The 17474-nt window shown below is 42.2% G+C and overlaps 1 protein-coding gene across 2 annotated transcripts in view; it reads left to right on the top strand.

The window, feature by feature from the left end:
• vat1l (vesicle amine transport 1-like) overlaps nucleotides 1–17474 on the top strand; it is a 199836-nt gene that overhangs the window by 60726 nt on the left and 121636 nt on the right. For both annotated transcript variants that reach the window (XM_078544638.1, XM_078544637.1), the window contains exons 5-7: nucleotides 4292–4395; nucleotides 4551–4606; nucleotides 6727–6921. In XM_078544638.1, coding sequence (XP_078400764.1) covers nucleotides 4292–4395; nucleotides 4551–4606; nucleotides 6727–6921 — 355 coding nt within the window. The remainder of the gene's footprint in view (nucleotides 1–4291; nucleotides 4396–4550; nucleotides 4607–6726; nucleotides 6922–17474) is intronic.

Here is a 17474-nt window from a genome sequence, read left to right as displayed (position 1 = left end):
TTATGCCTGTTTCCAAAGCTAGATTTTCTTGAAACAGGTCACTAGCCTCTTGCCAGAGGCTATAGCGTGAGGGGCACCACTCCACATCAAGCATGGCTGACCAAAAGACTCTCCCACTCTTAACAGTCTGCCATAGGTGCATTGGAAGGATTTACAGGCTGATAATCAACCACAGAAACAGGAAATTCTGAAAAAATTCAGCAGGTCTAACAGCATCTGTGGAGAGAAAAACAGAGTTAATGTTTAGAGTTCGTATGACTCTTGTTCAGAGCTGTTTGGCAGGTTATGAATGCACCTTTCTTGGCCATCAAGTCCTGGAGTGGGACTCAAATCCAGAGGTTTTGTCTCAGATGGAGGTATGCTACCCATTTGACCACAGGATCACCTCCATCTTTCTTCCATAGTAAAGTCATCTTCTCTTAACTCCTGCCTTACCTCTCCGTCAACATTTCATCCCATCCTGCTTTGTCCTGTTATTTTTTCCAACCACTCACTTACCTATCCTCTCCCTTCCACTTACTCTAGACTGCTGCCCTCCCCTCTTTCTTCAGCTCCTGCCTGTTTTGCTCCACCCCTCCCAATATCATCTCCAGTCTCTTCCCCCCTCAACCTGATGTCCCCTCCTGTCCTGCTATCATTGCACCCCTGTCCCTTCAAAGTCCTTTCCCCATTACTCATCTCCCTATCGCTTCATCCTCCACATATCTCCTTTGTTTCCGTTCTCATCCCCTTACCCCATCCCCTCTGGCTTTCCCCCTCACTCGTTACTTCCCCGTTACCCCCCCCCATTACGTCCCCCAGCTCTCCTGGATATGGAGCCAACGCGTGATGCAGATCAGCAATGACCTTATTGAATGGTGGAACAAGTTTGAGGGGCTGAATGGCCTACTCCTGCTCTTATGTTCCTTGGTAATAGTACCATCTCCTTTAGAGACCAAAAATAGATGACTTAATCAGAGATTTGTAATATTTATAGAATTACTTTAGTGTAACAAAAAATGCCTGACAAAAAAGCACGATGGAAGAAGTATCACTGAAAATAAATGTTATACTTGCAGGAAATTCCTGTATTTGCAAGACTTTAAATATTTTATGAGCAGATCTACACAGCATTTCTCATGGTGATTTAGAGGATCCGATATTATTAACAAAATCATACTCGGAGCATGTGGTGATAAAGTGTTACAGAGGGTAAACAAAGGCCCTATACCACCTTCTCAGGACAACTAGGGGAGATCAGTAAAGTCAGGCTTTTGAGACATGCTCACATCCCAGGAGCGAATGAGGAAAATCAGTGTTTTGGAACAGCTTCATCAACACTAAGGAGAGCATTTGCAGGAATAAAGGCCTCATGGCTTTTTTTCTTCATTCTTTCATGGGATGTGGGCTTCGCTGGCAGGGCCACCATTGGTTGCCCATCCCTAATTCCCCTTGAACTGAGTGGCTTCCTAGGCCATTTCAGAGGGCAGTTAGGAGTCAACCACATTGCTGTGGGTTTGGAGTGACATGTAGGCCAGACCAGGTAAGGACGGCACATTTCCTTCCCTACAGGTTAGTGAACCAGATGGGTTTGTGCAACAATTAGTGATCGTTGTCATAGTCACCGTTACTGAGACTAGCTTTCAATTCCAAACTTTATTAATTGAATTTAAATTCCACCAGCTGCCTTGGTGGGATTTGAACCCATGTCACTAGAGCATTAGCTATTGCAGTGATATCACCACTATTGGGGAGGTGATGGCGTAGTGGTATTGTTGCTGGACCAGTAGTAATGCTCTGGGGACCTGGGTTCGAACCCTGGTATGGTGGAGTTCTTTTTAAAAAAAAATCTGGAAATAAAAGTCTAATGATGACCATTGTTGTAAAAACCCATCTGGTTCACTGATGCCCTTTAGGGAAGGAAATCTACTGTCCCTACCTGGTCTGGCCTACATGTGACTCAGACCTGCAGCAAAGTGGTTAACTCTTAAAAATGCCCTCTGAACTAGGGGCAACTAGGGATGGGTAATAAATACTGGCCTAGTCAGTGATGCCCACCTCCCATGAATGAATAAAAAAAAAACTGTGCCACCATCTCCTCCTGTTAACAGGGCAAGCAATATCTGAGGGTGTAAAGCCTCACAAGGTGGCATTTTTATTCAGATACCATGCCCTTCAGGGTTTTGGCTTGCAATAAACTTTGTCAGTGTAGACATTGAGAAGCCATTGTTATGGCTGCGATATTCGAGTCCTCAGGACCATACATAGACTTCACTGTACTTTAAACATAAAGCTTTCTCAGTCCCTGGTTACAAGCCCAGTATTGTACTTTGCTTGCATTGTTAGCAATTAATTGGAACTCATGTTGTGATAATTTATAATTTAGTCAAAAATTAAATCTGACAATGTTGCATCAGCAACATGACCATGATTGAATCACAGTCCCTAACTACTTTTTTTAAAATGTGGGTTTCTTGTGCTTACCGTGTTAAACGTCAGGCCAGGTGAAGAGAAAGAGGTTTTCACTTTTTAATTCCAGTGTTAACATCAAATACTTGCATAAAAGCAAAATACTACGGATGCTGGAAATCTGAAACAAAAACAGAAAATGCTGGAAAAACTCAGCAGGTCTAACAGCATCTGCGGAGAGAGAAACAGAGTTAATGTTTCGAGTTGCATATGACTCTTCTTCAGAGCCCCAATCAGAGATCAAATACTTGCAGGTCAGCTTCAGTGTGGGTTGCATGTGGATTAAACACTCTCTGGTCTGGCCAGAAATATAGCTTAATCCTAATTTCCAAAGTGCACTCCCAATGGATCTCCTTAAACGATAAAGAACTAAAGAGGAAAAGAGCAAAGAAGAGACCTGCAGACCCACAAAATGTTTTCCCTGGCTGGGGATTCTAGAACATGTGGTCATAATCTCAGAATAATAAATCGACCATTTAGGGCTGAGATGAGGAGGAATTTCTTCACTCAAAGGGTTATGAACTTTTGGAATTCTCTACCTTGGAGATCTGTAGATGCTCAGTTACTGGATATATTTAAGACAGAGGTTGATAGATTTTTGGGCACTTAGGGAATTAAAGGATATGGGGATAGTGTGGGAAGGTGGAGTTGAGGTAGAAGATCTGTGACAAACCTAAAACGTTAGGTCTGTTTCACTTCTCACAGATGTGGCTAGATTTATTGAATATTTCTAGGATTTTCTGTTTTTTTTATCCCAAGTTTGATATCAGTGTCAGCTGTGGTTCAGAGGTAGCAGTCTTGTCACTGAGTCAGAAGTTAATAGGTACAAATCCCACACCAGAGACTTGAGAATCTAGCTGGCATGCCCAGTGTATGAGCAAGTGCATCACTGTTGGAGGTGCTGACTTTCTGATATGTTAAACCAATGCCCCATTTGTCATCTACTGTGGATATAAAAAATCCCATTGCACTATTTTGCAGGGAAGTTCTCCCTGGTGTCCTGGCAAATATTTATCCCTCAGGCAAATTCACCAAAAATATGGTCATGATCACATATATGCTTGTGAGAGTTTTCTGTGTGTAAATTGGCTGCTATATTTCCTATGTTACAACAGTGACTACACTTCAGAAGTACTCCATTGGTTATTAAGAGCTTTGGGATGTCCTGAGGTTGTATAAAGCGCTGTATAAATGGAAGTTCTTTCTTTCTATTTTTTTTCTATATTTTTTCATGGGATGTGGGCATTGCTGACAAGCCAACCATTTGTTGCCCATCCCTAATTGCCCTTGAACTGAGTGGCTTGCTAGGCCATTGCAGAGGGCAGTTAAGAGTCAGCCACACTGCTGCGGGTCCGGAGTCACATGTAGGCCAGACTGGGTAAGGATGGCAGATTTCCTTCCCTAAAGGGCACTCGTGAACCAGAGGATGTGACACTGATGTATTTCCCATACTGATGCATACAGAATCATGCAGCACATCTTTGGATCACTTCAATCTTGTGAGCGACTCACAACTATAGGACAGTCACTATTAAATCCAATAAGTAATTCAGGAGAAACCTGTTTGCCAGAGAGTGGTGAGCATGTGAAGCTTGCTACCACATTGCGCTGTTGAGGCAAACAGCATGGATGCATTTAAGAATTAACTAGCTAACAACTTGGGGGAGAAACGAATAGGAGGGTATGATGATATGCTTGGATGACGTAGAGTGGGAGGGGGCATGTGTGGAGCACAAACACTGGTATTGGTGCGAATGGCCTGTTACTGTGCAGTAAATTCAACGTAATTCCTCTGCCTATAGATAGGTTCTGTAGTAAGGTCAATTTTTCATTCTAACTGCAGAATCTCCCCTGACGGAGTTGACATTGTCCTGGATTGCCTGTGTGGTGAAAACACTGGGAAGGGCCTCGGCCTCTTGAAACCGCTCGGAACCTACATTCTGTACGGTAAGTGCGGGTTTCACACCCATCCAGTGCTTAAAGAGACTGAGTATGTTTGAGAAGCACAAAAGTTAAATAATCAGTGGTTTGTGTCATTGCATTAATATGAAAGAATATTCGTTCCTTGCAAGCATTACAACCATGTATTCACCAACTTCTAGGCTCATCAAACATGGTTACCGGAGAAACAAAAAGCTTCTTCAGCTTTGCCAAGTCAGTAAGTAAAAAAATAATAATAATTAAGTAGTAAGTTGTATATTAGCTTGCTGTGGATCATACATTTATGTCTGTGCTTTGTTTTGTGCCATTGTTTTTTTTTGACAATAGAGCAACAAATTGCTAACTCGCCTACCTTTAATGTTTTCTTATTCTGCTGTGCTGTGAAACGAGGCATTTAACTTCCAGCTGGTGGTCTGCTTGAACCAAAGATCGTTTCTCGCACCAAAAGACCCAAAGAAGCTCCTAGCTTTAATCTTAAACTGCTGGAAGATATTGGGGAGCTCCTCTCTCCCTTGGGACAACTGGTGTTCACCAGTTATCAACTTACATACAGTGACCCTGAAAACTTTACTAACGTTACAGTAAGAAAATTGAAGTATCGAGAGTGTCTTGTATTTTTGTAAAATTAATCTAAACAACAAAAACAAATACAATCATAATTTTATTAAATAATAAAATATTTTACTTGTGCTCCCTATATCCTGAAGCATTTTACAGCACAGAAACAGGCCATTTGGTCCAACTAGTTTATTCCGTTATGTTCCACATGGTTGTTCTTAATAGGCTGAGTACAGACCCCACTCACCAGCCCGCGCTTGCAAAACCCAAAACAAAATGTTTACTGTTAGATGTGATTTCCCGATTGGGCAGCACTTGTTGAAAAATCCTGAGTGCGCTAGTAGCTACACGAGCAACCAATTTAAGTTAATTAGTCAAGTTCATAATATGGCTCATTTACGCTTGCTAGAAGCAACATACATTCATACGCATGGACCTGTTCTTTGCAAACTAAAGGAATATGTTCAAACTTTTTTTGAATCACCCGGAAGCTTGGGGAGCCTGTGGATCCCCATTGCTTCCTCCATGGCAGTACCTCGGCCAATCAGGGTTAACTTGCCAACCAATCAGCACCATTTCCTCCAGTTATATAAATTGTTGTGATTGTTTGAAATTTGGTATTCTTGCATTTGTCCTGATGAGTGCAAGATGAAAAACTTTGGCAACATCACAGTATCACAGAATTTTTACAGCACAGAAGGAGTCCATTTGGCCGTTCGTGTTTGTGCTGGCGCTCCAAGTGAGCAATATGCCTAGTGCCATTCCCCCACCTTCTTCCCAACTTGCCTCTCTTTTCAGCAATATTCACATACTGTATAACCAAGTATTCATTTATACATGTTCACTAGTTAAGACCAAGTGTATGGTCTCCTGGACGAGTAGGCTAGAGGATGGGTATAATAGGATGTGCAGACATCTCCATTTTAAAGCCATGCACCCTGTCATATTTTTACATATTTACCTTGATTTTATTTTACCATTCGCATTTAAGTTGAAAAACATGAATCAATTTGTGAAGGAGGGAAGTAGAACAGGCAGCTTTCATTATATTTTGGAAAAAAGTTGACACAAAAAGTGTGCCAAAAATATGGCAACTGGAAGTGAGATTTTGTATACAGAAAGTGAGTGTGGACTATATATTATTTACTGCATTAAGATGCGATCATCTGTCTACTTGAGGCAAATAATTTAGATTCATTTAAGGGGAAGATAGATAAGCATGTTAGGGATAAAGGAATAATGGTTATGCTGATAGAGTGAGATAAAGTAGGATGGGAGGAGGCTTGTGAGGGGTATAAATACCAACATTAAATTGTTGGGCCAAATGGTATATTTCCGTGCTATACCTGTGTAACTTGATGCTTGAATATACAAGACTCAAGGCTAAATTTACTTCATACAGCAAATGTACTCTGACGAATTACACCATGATAAACTCACACTCTTATTTTGTCACCTAATTCGCTTAGCAAAAATTTTAAAATCTCAGCGTTGAAGCTCATCTTCGAAATAAACACACGATGCCATAAAAAAATGTTGCTTCTTCTTTTATTTAGCCTAATAAACTGGGTTCATTAAATCATCGCCCATGTTGTACTTGTAAGTCATTAATTCAAAGCCCTGTTGTGCTTGTAGCTCATTAGATCGTAGCCATGTTGCACCTGTAAGTCATTAAATCATAGTACATGTTGTACCTATTACTCAAATGATTCAGATGTAGGCAGAAGAATGATTCAAAACCAGTTTAATGAGACTGGACAATTTGTTTCCTTTTTACAGTGGTGGCAGGTTGAGAAGGTGAACCCCATAAAACTCTACGAAGAGAACAAAGTCATTGCTGGATTTTCACTGCTTAACCTCCTCTTCAAACAAGGCCGGGGTGCCCAGGTGAAAGCAGTGATGGATAAGCTTGTATCGCTGTACAACCAGAAGAAGATCAAACCTTTGGTAGATTCATTATGGGCTCTGGAGGAGGTAAGGTCCTGGTTAGATCGTGCGTTAGAATGGTGAACTACAGGACTGGTTCTGTGTACAGAACTATCAAACCTTATAAATTGATAGTGAGTTCAATACCTTACATTGATAGCAACAGCTTGCCCCAGTGTTTCTGCCAGCCAGTGCAGTTTCCCTGAAATTAGCCGTACCCAGCGTAAAGGATGGCAAAATTTTACGACGCAAGTTAGGTTGAACCTAAGTCGACTCTACACGCTATTTAATATTGGTTTAAAAACATCGTACTCTATTGGAAACCAAATCTGCGTGCGAAACAGATGATGATAATGAGGATGCCATGTTTCTGTAGATTTCACCTGTTTGAGACAGGTGAACTCTTCGAATTCAGCTCTTCTTGGCACAAAGGCACTAAGAGCTATGTTTTAGAGATTTTTACATATTAAGAAATGTTTGATTTCTGAAGAAACGGACTAGTGCACACTAATAAGAGCCTAATAGTTGTGTGATTTTTTGAAGTGATTTTCAGCAATTTAAATTCTGGTTACTCACAGCTAGTGGACAAGACACTTATAAAAAATGCATTTTTTTGTGATAAGCCCGTTTTCAGCTGTAATATTAAAACTGTACTGGTTTCCGTTTAAATGCGGGTGTCAAGATATTTGTTAAAGCTAAGGCTTTAACCACCGTCCTGAACCTGTCCTTCCATCTGTTATCTCTCCAGACCGGACAGGTTTTATAACAGGGCGGGCAATCCTTCTTAAATTTAAGGGCAAGATTTTTCACTCGGCGCCCAGGGGCCGGGCCCGACACACCCACGCGTAAGATGATGCGCGATGACGTCCGGCATGCGTCCCGACGTCATCGCGCTGAAGTTGCGATGTTTCGTTTGGCGGGTGCGCACCAGAGTTGGCTGCGCACCCACCAATATGTAAACGGCTTATTAAGGCCATTAAGAAAGTAATTGAAGTGATCGTCAAGGCGAAAAGGCCAAGCGGCCTTTGCTTTTTTTTTAGGAAACCTCTTCCACGAGCGAGACGGAGTTCCCCCGAAGCTTTTATTAAATAAATTTGAAAAATTTCATAAATATAAAAAAAATGTCCCGTCTCATGTAAAATGGCGGCGCGGAGCCGATCGCGTGCGGCGATCAGCTCCGCGACTGCTCCCGTTGAACCCGCCCATCGCCTGAAAAATTCAGGCCTGAGGGTTATTTTCAATATTATTTATACACATTAGCTACTCCTCTCCCTGAGGTTCTTATAACGATGGATGCAGAAAAGGCTTTTGATAGAATGGAATGGGATCTTTACTTCACCCATCAAAAATTTGGATTGGACCCATTTCTATAAAATAGATATAACTGTTGTATTCCTCACCGGTTACTTCAGTACATACAAATAATATCCATTCTAAACTCCTTCACCTCCATCAAGGTACTAGACAGGGCTGTACCCTGGCAATTTCACTCCGGACCTGTGGAGCAGAAACTCTCCTGATATGCTGATGACCTGCTCCATTACATCTCTGATCCAGCCTCAGCTCTCCCACATATTTTCTCCATTCTTGAGTGATTTGGTCACATTTCAGGTTTTAAAATTAATTTACATCAGAGTGAAATTTTTCCGATTAACTCTATTGCAAAGAGTTACCTTCTTTCTACCCTCCCCTGCCAGGTCTTAGTAAGTAGTTTTAAATAATTAGGAATTTTAGTTACTCGATCCCTTGGAGACCTTTTTAAGCTCAACTTTCACCCTTGGTCGAAATGTACAGAGCAGGACTTAGCAGGGTGGTCTTTTGTTTTAGTTGGTCGTATAAATTTGGTAGAGATGAAAATTTCTGTACTTATTTCACTGCATTCCATTGTTTATCCCCAAGTGCTCTTTTTGTTGCAATAGACCAATTATCTTTTTCCTTTATCTGGAATAAGAAAACACCCAGAATTCATAGGGCAGAATTTTGCCGTCGGTGAGCAGGGGGCGGGGCCCGCTCGCCAACGCGTAAAATGACGTGGGATGATGTGGGGCGGAACCCCCGACATCACCACGCCCCATTTAAATTTTCAGGAAGGCGGGGGCGCAGCAAAATCAGCTGTCCGCCCGCCGACCTGTCAATGGCCAATTGAGGCCATTGACAGGGTCAATTAAACAATGGAAGGACCTGCCCATCCAACCTTAAGATTGGTGGGCAGGCCAGGAGCCCCGGCGGCAAATAGATAAGACATGAAACCTCATCCAGCGGCGGGATGAGGTTTCATGCAGGATTTTAAACATTTTAATAAAGTTATTATGTAAATTATGAACATGTCCCATCTCATGTGACATTGTCACATGAGGGGGACATGTTAAGGAATTTTTTTTTTCTCTATTTTTAATATTTTTAAAAGTGTCAGCCTCGGGGAGATGTGCGCTCTTTCATATACGTGCACGAAAGAGCGCACTCTCGCTTTTGGGGAATCTCCCCCGCCCGCGCAGGAAATGCATAGCGCTTCCCGCCGGACGTCACGCTGGGCGGGCCTTAATTGCCGCCCGACAGGCAGAAAATTCTGCCCATAAAGTTTTTCTACAAAGTCCCACGCATTTAGGTGGTTTGGCACTACCAAATTTTCAGTTTTATTACTGGTCTGCTAATATCTGTAATATTTCTTTTTGGCTTCATTCGGACTTGGCTAGTTGGGCGTGGGTGCAATTGGAGGCAGCCTCCTGTCAATCCACATCTCTGTTGTGCTCTGTTGTGCTCCTCCATTCCTTTCTCAACCAGTCACTTTTCTTCAACCCCTATTGTTAGGCAGTCACTTAAGATTTGGACCCAGTTCAGAACACACTTTGTGCTGCAATCTCTCTCTTTACAGAGCCCTATTAATGCAAACCATTTATTTCCGCCTTCATTAGGAGATTCTGCCTTTCAAGCCTGGTGTGTGAGAGGCGCCAAAGCCCTTGCTAACTTATACGTTGATAATATTTTTTGCTTCTTTTGACTCTCTCTCGGAAATATGATCTGCCCTACACACACTGCTTTCGCCATTTACAAGTCAGAGGTTTTGCGTGCAAAACAAATCCCCCAGTTTCCTTTATTGCCCCCTAAATCACCGATAGATATTATGTTAGAATTAAATCCTTTCGTTAGGGGGTTAATTTCCAAATTGTATTCTCTAATTTTTTCACCACGCTGCCCTTCACTTTCTACTTTAAAAACTCTTTGGGAGCAAGATTTTGACTCAGACTTATCAGAAGATAACTGGATGTCTATTCTCTCTCGTGTACATTCCTCAACTGTATGTGTAAGACCTGGGTTGCTGCAATTTAAAATCTTACATCGTATCCATCTACCCAAGGTGAAATTATCTTAGATTCATCCAAATTTTGACCCAACCTGTGACAAATGCCAAGATAAAAGCAAAAAAACTGCGGATGCTGGAAACCCAAAACAAAAATAAAAATACTTGGAAAAACTCAGCAGGTCTGGCAGCATCGGCGGAGAGGAACACAGTTAACGTCTCGAGTCCGTATGACTCTTCAACAGAACCAAGTAAAAATAGAAAAGAAAATATTTCACCTCTTTTCTATTTTTACTGAGTTCTGTTGAAGAGTCATACGGACTCGAAACGTTAACTGTGCTCCTCTCCGCAGATGCTGCTGAGTTTTTCCAGGTATTTTTATTTTTGTTTTGTGATAAATGCCACACCGCCCCAACCCCTCTAATTCATATGTGCTGGTCGGGTCCTAAATTGGCTTTGTTTTGGACAAACATTTTTAGATCACTCTCACATATTTTCAGTAGCAATACTGAACCCTCTCCTATTACAGCACTCTTTGGAGTGGAACCAAATGGCTTCCCTCTTACACAAATTCAGACTGATGCACTCACCTTTACAACATGATTGGCTAGACGTATTATTCTATTAAATTGGAAACAGTCTATCCCGCTTCCTTTTACTAATTGGAGACGTGATCTTATGCAGAATCTTAAACTTCAGAAAATGAAGTAACACCATAAGAGCTGATGGACTTTATGTAGCTTGGCTACATAACCTTTCTTAGATTACTTTGAGGAATTACAGCTCTCTACTTTCATGTAATTGACCCTAGTTACGTTGTATATATTATATCAGGTGAAACTATGTCTGACCTATGATTGTTGTTGATTTTCTTATTATTTACTTTTTGGGGGGTTGGGGAGGGTTTTTTTCTCTTTCCTTTTTCTTCTTCTTCCTATTTCTCTTTTCCTTTCTTTCGCTTTCTCTCCCAAATGTAAGTGTATTGAATTATTGCTGCACTGTGAGCTTTTTCCTTCCGCACGGTTACTTATTATGACTGTTGTTAAAATTTTACTTCAAAAACAAAACTGCACTGGATTATCACCCTTATTTCTTTAATGCGAGGAAAGAAAATAAACAGGTATTGCGGCAAACAAGGTTCGTGTTGGTTTGTGACGTGCGTTGATGTTTAACGTGTTTAGTGCTGGGAGTCAGGCCGCTTTTGTGCTTCTCCCTGAGGATTGAGCCTCACCGCCTGAAGATGGGTTCAGTGGTAAGCCGTGTATGTCAGTGAGTTGAATTAAGGCTGGGTTTCTGTTTTATTTAATGTCCTATAACTCGCGGTGTATAAGTAGTGCACAACGTGAATATTGCTGGAAAGAAAAAAAGATAATCATACCTCACGTTTGCCCAAACATGTCAACAATTTCCTGTTGTGTTTTGTGGGGTAACTGATATACTTTCCCTCATCAATGTCCGCCTTGCTGCTCATTTTGGTGCTTCCAGTAAAACGATTAGAAATATTTAACTTATATAGAAAAAAATACCAGGTGTGACTGCTTCAATGCCACCAATTGACTTAGTTTCACCTTAATGCATGGGAATCAATGATGAAGCTGGTGTATTGTGTTAAAGCTGCCTTGCCGACCAGCTGGGAAATTGTAAATATTTATGTTTATTACAGGCATCAAGACATGGAATAATGGGAAGCTTTGGGTTCACATCCTTGTATATAAGTCGTGGTAGAATCTGAATGATCCTGGTTTTTTCATGTTCCCTCATTATGGGGAGAGGTTAACTCTTGCAGTTGACAGTTTGAGAGAAACCACCAAAGGGAGTACAAAATGGCTGTTCCTATTTCGCGATCACTTTCGTATTGCTGAAAAAAGGGACATGTCGAAGCTTTTTGTCTTGCACTCATCAGGACACTTCGCAAGAATACCAATGTAAGAGGGAAACAACAATTTATACTGTATGTGAAGAGAGTGTAAGACAAAAAGCTTCAACCTCTCTCTTTTTTCAGCTCTGTGCTTCCAAATGACTGTTCACCTTTGTTTTGAGAAAATGTTCAAGAGATGGAGTTCAGTGCTTTTGTATTTTTCCATCTGTCGCTTTGGGGGTGACCTCGTAACAATAGTGTTTGATTTTTTTGATTATCTACTCTGTTTGAATCTCAAGGCTAAATTTTCCCATGTAGGTGGGAAACAGGAGGCAGTTCTGTATTGGAATTGGAAACCTGCCTTCAGTAATAAATGGGTTAAAGTTCAGATTTTCATGGGGTTGAGGCCTTAATTGATATGGAGACAGGTGTCTGTCTACTTAGAGCCAGTGGGGTGGGAATGGAATTAGGTCAGATGAAGTGTGAGACTCATTTAGATACCCGTGACAGCCATCACTTAGGCCTCTGGTTATCCTGAGAGAAAGATTTTCTGATTGTACCAAAGCATTCTACTTCACCGGAGGGAGGCAAGATGTCACAGGGGAGCCAGAGGCCTGGCTGCCCCTCACTTCATCGATGCTGACCTGGATCCAATGCTGGAGGTCACGAGGGAGAGGAGGGAGGTCCCCTTCTAGAGAGTGGCAGGAAGAAGCCAGCACTTCATGCAGCAGCGTCACCTCTCTGTTCAATATTACCTCCCACCGCCTCCTCTTCCTCCTCCTCCTTTTCCTCCTTCTCCTTTCTTACCTCCTGCTCCTGTTCCTCCCCTGATGAACTGTCACTTTCCAAAGCCTCGCCATCCTCAAGGTCCACACCTCTCTGGAGAGCAATGGAGAGCACAGCAGACCACCACAATGCCTGAGACATTCTTGCAGGAGGGTATTGGAGGGGATCACCCAACTGGTCCAAGCATTTGAATCGCACCTTTAGAGACATGACGGCTGGTTCAGTGGCTGTCCTGCTGAGCAGGTGGCATTGGTTGTATTGTCTATGTGCTTCGGCCTAGAGCTCTCCTGAAGGCATCAGTAGCCATCCCTTCAAGGATCCTCCCCTAGGATCCATCCATGCACTTTGGGGGGTTGGAGTGAAGATCTGAGGCAGTGTGGACTGGCAGAGGATGAAGGAGACATGGCTGCTGCCAGGGCTATGAGCGCACACATGGAGGAAGTTCTTGTTGTGGTCACAGACCAGTTGGATATTGAGAGTGTAGAAACTTTTCCCGTTGATGGATCGCATCAGCTAATCACTGAATGCCTTGATGACCGCATGGGTCCAAGCAATTATGTCCTGCGCCTGGGGGATTCCAGCAATAAGACCATAAGACGTAGGAACAGAAGCAGGCCATTCAGCCCATCGAATCTGCTCCACCATTCAGTGAGATCATGGCTGATCTGATAATCCTCAACTCCACTTTCCCCATAACCCTTGATTCCCTTACTGATTAAAAATCTAACTCAGCCTTGAATATACTTAACGACACAGCCTCTACAGCCCTCTGTGGTAAAGAATTCCACAGATTCACTACCCTCTGAGAGAAGAAATGTTTTCCTCATCTCTGTTTTAAGTGGGGATCCCTTACTCTGAGATTATGCCCTCTGGTCCTAGACTCTCCCACAAGGGAGAACAACCTCTCAGTATCTACCCTGTCAAGCCCCTTAAAAATCTTACATGTTTCAAAAAGGTCATCTATCATTCTTCTAAACTCCAATGAGTACAGGCCCAACCTACTCAAACCTCTCCTCATAAGAAAATCCCTCCATACCCGGGATCAACCTAGTGAACTTTCTCTGGTTCTGAAGTCAAACAGACTTGAAACGTTAACTCTGTCTTTCTCTCCATAGATGCTGTCAGACCTGCTGAGTTTTTCCAGCAGTTTTTGTTTTTGTTTCAGATTTCCAGCATCCACAGTATTTTGCTTGAACCTTCTCTGGACTGCCTCCAATGCCAATATATCTTTCCTTAGATAAGGGGACCAAAACTGTTCACAGTATTCTAGGTATGGTCTAACTAGTGCCTTGTATAGTTTTAGCAAGACTTCCCTATTACCTGCTGAACTTGTATGTTAGCTTTTTGTGATTCATGCATGAGAACCCCCAGATCCCTCTGTGCTGCAGCTTTCTGCAGTATTTCTCCATTTAAATAATATTCAGCTTCTCTATTCTTCCTGCCAAAGTGCATAATCTCACATTTTCCCACATTATATTCCATCTTCCAAGTTTTTTCCCACTCACTTAGCCAGTCTATATCCCTCTATAGACTCTTTGTGTCATCCTCACCACTTACCCTCCCACCTATTTTTGTGTCATTCGCAAACTTGGCGATAGTACAGTCACTTCCCTCATCCAAGTCATTATGTATATTGTAAATAATTGTGGCCTCAGCACTGATCCCTGTGGCACTCCACTAGTTACAGGTTGACATCCTGAAAATGCCCCCTTATCCCAAATCTGTGTCTTCTATTAGTTAGCCAATCCATAGTACATGCTAATGTGCTACCCCCAACACCATGGACTCTTATTAAGTAGCCTTATGTGCGGTACCTTATCGAATGCCTTTTGGAAATCCAAATATATTACAACTGTTGATTTCCCTTTATCTATCCTACTTGTTACCACCTCAAAGAATTCTAATAAATTTGTCAGGCATGATTTCCCCTTCATGAAGCCATGCTGACTCTGCTTGATTACATTATGCATTTCTAAATGCTCTGCTATTACATCCTTTTTAATAGACTGTAACATTTTCCCAATGACAATAAGCTAACTGGCCTATAGTTATCTGTTTTTTGTCACCCTCCCTTTTTGAATAAGGGTGTTACATTGACAGTTTTCCAATCTTCTGGGACTTTCCCAGAATCTAAGGATTTTTGGAAGATTACTACCCGTGCATTCACTATCTGTGTAGCTACTTCCTTTAATATCCTAGGATGCAACCCATCAGGTCTAGAGGACTTATCGGCCTTTATCCCCCATTAGTTCCCTAGCACTTTTTCTCTAGTGATGGTTATTGTATTTATTTCCTCCCCATCTTTTGCCCCTTGATTATTTAGTAATTTTTGGATGCTATTAGTGTCTTCTATCTGATGCAAACTATTTATCCAACTCCTCTGCAACTTCCTGGTTCCCCATAATTATTTCCCCAGCCTCATTCTCCAAGCGGCCTATGTTCACTTTGGCCTCTCTCTTTGTTTTTTATATATTTAAAAAAGCTGTTTTATATTACTTGCTAGCTTACCCTCAAAGTTTAATTCCTCCCTCTTTTTTTGGTCATCCTTTGTTGGTTTTTAAAACTTTCCCAACCCTCTGGCTTACCACTAATCTTGGCCACATTGTATGTTTTTTTCTTTCAATTTGATACTATCCTTAACTTCCTTGGTTAACCATGGTTGGTTTATCCCCTTCCTAGAATCCTTCTTCCTCACTGGGATATATCTTTGTTGTGAGTCATGAACTATTTTCTTAAACACCTGCCATTGTTCATCAACTGTCTTTTCTGCTAAATTCCTTTCCTAATCCACTCCAGCCAACTCTGCCCTCATTCCTTTGTAATTACCCTTATTTAAGTTTAGCACAGTTGTTCCTCACTCTCAAGCTGAATGCTAAATTCCACCATATTATGGCCACTGTTTCCTAGGGGTTCTTCTATTCTGAGCTCATTTATTAAGCCTACATCATTACACATTGCCAGATCCAAAATAGCCTGATCCCTGGTTGGATCTACAACATATTGTTTTAGGAAACTGGAAAAGGAGGGTGGCAAAAGGACGGAGGCAAAACCCACTGCCACCTTTTGCAGTGAGGCCTTGCCTACCAATAAATGAATGTGCTGTCCAGCTCTGGCAACGAGGAGGTCAGTACCTAGCAAGATGCAGTGGAGTGCAGCCATTTTTGAGATGCCACTAAGGTCCGGAGCTGATCCTTGGAAGGAGCTAGGGGTCAAGAAGTTCAAGGTCACAGTAACTTTTGACAGCCACTGGCAGGGCATAGCGACCAGTGCAGCAAGCTGTGAGGTCTTCGGCGACAAGGGCACAGATCACTGTGACCATCTGCCCAGAGAGCCACAGTTTCCTGTGACACTGGTTCTCAGGCATCTCCACTCAGCTCCATCTTTGGCAGTTGATCCCTTGGTGAGAGTTTGGCCTCCATTATCTTTCTGCCCTTCTTTCTTTTCCCATGCCCTCCTGATGCCATTCCTGTAAAGGATGTTGCCCCTCATTGGCACAGGGCCCAAAATCTGATAGTTGTCCTCTGTTGCCAACTGGAGCCTTCCTTCTGTACAGGTGGCCACTCAATTGTCCTTGGCAGCCTTGCTCATTGCTCTTTTGCCCCCTTGATACCAGGGGGATGCAACCTATTCAAATTCCTGATGCTGAGCACCCACTCTCCCTGCCACCTTTGCGGTGCCAATTGCCCAGTTCGCCCTTTGCCACAAATAACATCCCAGAAGTAGCTCTAAGTCAGGAATTGGAAGGGACGGAGGAACTCAAGAAGATTACAATCGCCAGGGAAGCGGTACTTAGCAAAATGTTGGAGCTGTGGGCTGTCAAGTACCCGGGACCTGATGGACTTCATCCTAAGGTCTTGAAAGAAATGTCTAGTGAGATAGTTAAGTAAATTCACTAGATTCGGGGAAGGCCCCATTAGATTGGAAAATAGCTAATGTAAATCCTTTATTCAAAAAGGGAGGGAGGCAGAAAGCAGGAAACTATAGGCCAGTTAGCCTAACATCTGTCATAGGGAAACAAATGTTAGAAGCTAATATTAAAGACGTCATACCAGGGCACTTAGATACAGTCACGGTAATCACATGATTTTGTGAAAGAGAAATCATGTTTAACCAATTTGTTTAGGTTCTTTGAAGAAGTACCATGTGCTGTGGATAAAGGGAAACCAGTGGGTGTACTGAGGTTTTCAGATTTTGACAAGGTGCCACATCAAAGGGTATTGCGGAAAATAAAAGCGCATGGTGTAGTGGGTGACGTATTGGCATGGATAGAAGATTGGCTAGCTAACAGGAAACAGAGAGTAGGCATATATGGGTCACTTTCTGGCTGGCAAGATGTGGTGTGCCACAGGTATCAGTGCTGGGGCCTCAACTCTTTATAAGTTATGTAAATGATTTGGATGAAGGGACTGAAGGTATGGTTGCTAAATTTGCTGATGACATAAAGACAGATAGGAAAGGAAGTTGTGAAAAGGACATAGAGAAAGTACAAAAGGATATAGATGGGTTAGGTGAGTGGGCAAAGACCTGGCAAATTGAGTATAATGTAGGAAAATGTGAGGTTGCAAGAAAAGAGTGGCAAGAAAAATAAAAAAGAAGCATATTATCTAAAAGCTGAGAGATTGCAGTTTTGAGAAGCAGAGGGACCTGGGTGTCCATACT

Source organism: Cetorhinus maximus, chromosome 6 (assembly GCF_964194155.1).
Source record: "Cetorhinus maximus chromosome 6, sCetMax3.hap1.1, whole genome shotgun sequence".
Classification (NCBI taxonomy): domain Eukaryota; kingdom Metazoa; phylum Chordata; class Chondrichthyes; order Lamniformes; family Cetorhinidae; genus Cetorhinus; species Cetorhinus maximus.
The sequence above is the reverse complement of the archived record's forward strand: the minus strand, read 5'-3'. Positions and strand labels throughout refer to the sequence as shown.